Here is a 6,000-nt window from a genome sequence, read left to right as displayed (position 1 = left end):
GAGGTTTTTACAAACATCTGGGGTGTTCTGACATCACTGTCCCTGTGCATGAATCAACTAATTCACAAGGTGCCAGCCTCTAAACTTTAAAGCAAGCCTGCTCGTCCGTCCCTGCATGCTTGGTAGCTAGAGAAGTCACACATTCCTAACATGGCAGCTCGCTATAAAGAACAGGGTCGCCATATTTAATTAGGCATAGGACACACCAGTAACCATGTATAGTAGTCAACACAATAATACACAACCTTTGATATGTATTAAAAGTAAGCTGAATGAGCCTTTAGATTTATCATTTTCATTTCGGTCAAACACCCAGCAGTGATCCTGTTCCATATAGGTGGAAATAATAAAATTAAAACTGATTCAGTTAGGAACAAGTTCATCGCTCAGGGTTACATAGAACAGCAGCCTCTTCCTTTCCCCACATGTACTGCCATATATACAATCTAAAAAGAGTATTGTAATCAAGGTTAGCGATTTTACTTACAGTGCTACTTACATTTTTGTACACAAAAAAAAAACATTTCTCCGAAACATTCCAGTTGCTAAACAGATGGATTGTAGCAGTGACCTGGAAATTACCAACAATTCCTCAATGTTGCTCAGTAAACTTAATGACACACTGAAACTAATCTGCCTAAACTACATTATATATGAAATAAACTTAATCGCTTCAGGAAATTTAACAAAAAAAAATAAAATATTCCCTTTCTATACAGATTAATTCCCTCTTTTACAGCAAGTACACTGCTTGCAGCAAGACTGATCTGGTCATTGTGGATGCATACTGACTCACCAGAATAGTCTCTTGGCACAATTGCAAAGACGCTAAAGCACAAGGAAGGATTGGAGTGCAGAAGAAATTAAGTTTATAAAACTCAGTACATTTGCTAGCACATTGAATATACAAAAATGGAAATACTTCAAATCAAATTTGTGGTGATCACTTATCTTTCAAATGACGTTTAATCCAGTAAAACAAGTTAACAAATCAAATGTTCATTACAAGGCTCCTGACTGCCTGAGTCCTTTCAAGTGCTGTTTTATAAATTAGATGACCCATCACCTATAGACACACAAAGAGGAAGACATTTTGTGGCGTAACCAATGATCATGAGAATGCAACCTATCTATGCATTAGTGACTTCGCTGAGGCAGGAGACACAAACTGAAAGGATAGGCTGTATTCTGGTTTGCGCTATAAATGGCCATCTTCAATGTATTTGGGTGGCAGGTGTAATTTAAAACAGTTGTTACCCATTGACAAATTGAGGACAGTTGTCTATACAGTAGAAATCAAAGCAACCATCCTAAAGCTGGACTATGTCTCCTAATTATTACAATTATATACTTTCCGTTGTGTGCAAAACAACTGTTTGCATGGGTTTTATCATGGAGCCCAAGACCCATTCTATTTTTGAATAATTATAAACATGGCGATGCTCAAAGAGACTGTAGTAAATAAGAAGGTCATTTCACAACTCTCTATAGGCTCATGTTGGTTGGACATGTAACACATGCTCTAAGGATGGTCTGTGTGGTCTAATAAAAGATTAATATCCATTTTTATTAGGATATAAAATTTACTGATATAATTATTTCAGTTCGTCATAAAATACCACGTGTCATATCTAAAACTTTACGACAACTTAAGAAAACAAAAAAAAAAGAAAAATAACGTGAACATTATTCGACATTGGGAATTAATCTACTATCCACAACAGGACAATCCTTTGGAACCCGTATGCTGGAATGGGACAAGAAGAGGATATAGCTGTAGCCAAAGCCACGTCATCTCAAAAAGGTATGGTAGCAAAAAAAAAAGGGGGGGGGGGGGGGTCTACCTTTCAGAAGTTTATTTTAAAATAAAATAGAAAAACCAGGCAAACAAAAAAGAAATAAGGGTCACCAATGTTCATGTATTAAAGTAAATAGAGATGGAGCCACCCTGTAATGGCCAATTCAAATGACCAGAGACTGCAGGTTTTGTTTTTCTTTTAGGTTTGTGTGTCTGCACATCATGGAAAATATGCAACCGCTTATTTCAATGTTCTTAAAGAAAAAAAAATATATATATATATTAAACCCATGAGCAAACTGATATATCACTTTGCACAAGTGTAGCACAAATAGTAGTAACTTGAGCATGGTGCAGAGTCCAACTCCTTCTAGCAGTCCATTTGCTCTTTTCGACTAGTTTGGTCTCCAAATCTTCTTGGCGCATTTGTCAGGCCCCTCACTCCTGAGCTATGCTTCTTAGTACATATTTAACTGTGTAGGCGAAGGCGGCAAAGCCCACTATGACAAAGACATTGGCCAATGCCCCTCCCAGGAGTCCATGGTTACGATTTGGCTGTTGTAGACCCGGGTGATTTGCTGCTGCTAAAGGGACATGACCATTTAAAAGTGCAGCTCCATTCTGACCAATGTGAGCTTCTGAATCTGGTACCACATCTGGGAGAGGAAGAGATTGTGGCCTGCTGGTTAGTTCCTCTTGCGCCCGTTGTTTCTGCTTCATTTCCTGTTCAAATGAATTGCAATAATAAGCAAAGGGCACAAAAAAATAAAAAAGGAAATTAAAAGCTTAAAATATATACACACACATATATGTATGTTCCACATTAAGAAGGAAGGGGATTGCCCAAGTTTATAAAAAATCTTTTTTATATATATATATATATATATATATATATATATATATACATACATATATACATACATACATATACATACACATATATATATACATACACACACACATATATATACACACACACACACATATATATATATACATACACACACACACATATGCATGCATATATATATTATGCACTAGTAAGCTTCCCATACACACAACTTTTTAATAAGATTAGACCAACTAAACAATTATGAAGTTGCCCTAATGCAGTGACAGATTTATCATCGGATATTCTATATCATGCAATCATTTGTCACAAATCTTTTCTCCCCATAAATTAATCAGATTAGCATTTGACCCTAACACAGATTTAAATAAAGTACTGGACAACAGCAACTTGCAAAAAAGCAAGCTCCACACTCTGAAAAAAAAAAAATGCGTGGGGATACTTTCTAATTTCTAACCAGCACTAACGCTTTCGGCCCAGTATTCCAATGTTGGTTACCACAAAATCAGCGGGAAAACCCAATGTGGCTCCTCGTCCTAAATTTAGGCTAACTAGCACTATGCTTTACCATTTGGCACCAGGGCTGTCTTCCCCAGGGGAGTCCATGGGGAAGTCAGAAGGGGGATCTGCACTTTTACTGTGTGCCCAAGCCACCCTGTGGAATCCACTGGCTGGTAGAACTATAGAGGACCGACTCATCATCGTTCCAACCAGACCTAGGGCCAGTTAGCACCAGTGCTAGTTTCCCCAGGGCAGTCGGGAGCATACAAAAAACAGCGTGGGTCCCCCTTCCCCATGGACTCCCCTGGGGAAGCTGTCCCTGGAGCCAAATGGATTTTGGCTTTTAAAGGCCTCCACACACTGGACGATTTGCAAATGATCCGATGTGGTTTGCAATCTCCCTTGAACTCTCCCCGGCAGCTGAAGGGAATGATGTGCAGCGAAAGCTGCACGATGTTTCCCTTATCCATCGTTCACGATAGATTGTGTGCGATATGACAGATGCATGTAGCACGGACCAGGGAGATCTGTGCTACATGCAAGGAAAGAAACGGCGTGCCACCCCCTCAAAGAGCAGCCAGCCCTGGGCTTTTAGCGACCCAGTGCTGGTTGTGCAAAATACATGGGACAAACGACATAGGTGTCCCCTGTATTTAAGCATAACCAGCCCTGGTTGCCAAAATACGAGTGACAAATGACGTAGGGGACCCTCGTATTTTGTGCAACCAGCACTGGGCTCTGATCCAGTCCTGGTTTTGGAAATACAAGGGGAAAAAAAAAAAAAAAAATGGAGTAGGGTCCCCCTGTATTACCCAGAACCAGCACCGGACTTTTTCTAGCGGGGGTCTAATGCCACAGCCAGGGGAGCCCTTTCACCGGGTCCCCCAGCCGAAGCATTAACCCTGACCACTAGTAAGCCCAGGCGGGGATTCCCTGGGGAGCTGGGGACCCCTCCAATAAAGGGGTCCCCCTCTGCAGGGCACCCCGGCACCCCTGGGCGGTGGGTGATGGGTTGATTTTGTAGTGTAGTGCATTTGAAAGTGTTGAAAATATTGTCTTTTGCTGTGGAACTGCAGGTCCCAGCAAGCCTCCCCCGCATGCTGGTACTTGGAGAAACACAAGGTTACTTTCATGGTTCTCACCACTGAAGTCAATGGTGGGAACCGATCATTGGTTGAGAGGCGGAAGGCTCGACTTTTTTAGCCAATGAGCGCTCAGTGGTGGGGTTTCCATAGTGAAATCCCGCCGCTAAGCTCTCATTCGGGAAGTACCGTCCTTACAGGACAGTACGGTGTTCTTCAATTTTTTTTATTTTGCCAAGCCCGGGGATTGCCTACTTTGGAACGAAGAGGACCGGAACTTCGCATACGAGAAGGGGAGTATGGATCATTTATTTTTTTTACAGGTACTCTATAGATTATCTACATGGACCGGTGGCTACAGGGATACATAGGCGAGTATGTGTACATGTGTGCGCGTGCATGTATGTTTAATAAACGTATACTTTCTACGGTGTGTGTCCTGTGTTTATTTTAATATTGCTTTTGCTGTGGAACTACAGGTACCAGCGGGCCCGTAATGTCCCGCATGCCGATACTTGTGGTTCTCCAAATACCAGCATTTTCAAATACACTACATCATCAACCCGGCACCCACCACCCAGGGGTGGTGGGGATTGCCACGGGCTATCAACCTAGGTCTGGGGTGCCCTGGAGAGGTGGACCCCTTTACTGGGGTGGTCCCATGCTCCCCAGGGATCCCTGGTCTGGGCTGACTAGCGGTCACGGTTAATGCTTTGACTGGGGGACCCGGTGAAAGGGCTCCCCTGGCTGTGGCAAACAACCACTATGCAGCTCCCAATGAGGTTTCCGGAGACACTCAAAAATAAACAAATAAATAACAAACAATTAGGAGTGCAAGGATAAAGTATTACAGATTCATGTAATAAGGTATAATTTCAAGAACATACAAGTTAACCTAATAGATTGTTTAATACCACAAAAAAAGGGCCAAAAAATTATTAACCCTTATAAACTATGGAAAAGGGAAATATATATTCTCATATAGTGCAAATATAAAGTCCACCAAAGTCTTAAAAGATCCAGTGTGATTAGCAAATCCGCTTAGGTCTGGGACATGGATAAATAAATGCAGTTGATAGCCCAAATGCAGATGTAAAAGCCAACCTTACTACCGTGAGTGCACCTCACTACCGCTGTGGGTCTTGATCACCAGTGCTAATCCCGGAGTAGAGGCAGTGGGAGGGCAGAACCTCGGTGGATTACGCTCCCCTAGAGGTGTTGAAATCATCCACCTGATGATGTCGTGGAGCGGAGACAGCGGGAGCAACAAGTCATTGGCCGGTAAGTAGAGGGAATGCACGGCTTGTGCTGAAGATCAAATATAGCATCTTTATATCCACAGAGTACCAATTATTGTAGCACGTACCACCGGATAGCTTTAGCAGTAGTGGACCAGCCTGCAAATAAATCCTTAACGCGTCGTTTGTCCACTGTATTTTGGCAACCAGGGCAGGTTCTGATTAGCCCGATGCTGGTTGTGCTAAATACATGGGACCCCTACCTCGTTGGTCCCCTGTATTTTGCACAACCAGCACTGGGTCACTAAAAGCCCAACCTGGTTACTCTTTGGAGGTGGGGGGAGACTCAATTTTTTTCCTTTTAAAAAAAAAAAAAACACAAAAACCACAGCAGCACAGATGGGTCTCAGGGATCCCATCCGTGCTTCTGTGTCAATGACACAGATGCATGAGGCACGGATCTCCCTGGTCCATGCTACATGCATCTGTATCGTGCATGACATCGTTCTGTGTGCGCACACACGGAACGAT

At 42.4% G+C, this 6,000-nt stretch overlaps 1 protein-coding gene across 3 annotated transcripts in view; it reads right to left on the bottom strand.

Moving 5' to 3' along the window:
* Nucleotides 1-933: 933 nt before the first annotated feature.
* UBE2J2 (ubiquitin conjugating enzyme E2 J2) overlaps nucleotides 934-6,000 on the bottom strand; it is a 30,699-nt gene continuing 25,632 nt past the window's right edge. For all 3 annotated transcript variants that reach the window (XM_088470320.1, XM_088470319.1, XM_088470321.1), the window contains one exon: nucleotides 934-2,521. In XM_088470320.1, coding sequence (XP_088326446.1) covers nucleotides 2,237-2,521 — 285 coding nt within the window. In that variant the 3' untranslated portion in view covers nucleotides 934-2,236. The remainder of the gene's footprint in view (nucleotides 2,522-6,000) is intronic.

This window comes from Taudactylus pleione, unplaced genomic scaffold (assembly GCF_031769625.1).
Source record: "Taudactylus pleione unplaced genomic scaffold, aTauple2 ptg000097l, whole genome shotgun sequence".
Taxonomy (NCBI): Eukaryota; Metazoa; Chordata; class Amphibia; order Anura; family Myobatrachidae; genus Taudactylus; species Taudactylus pleione.
Note: the sequence above shows the minus strand (reverse complement) of the source record. Positions and strands in the feature narration are given on the sequence as shown.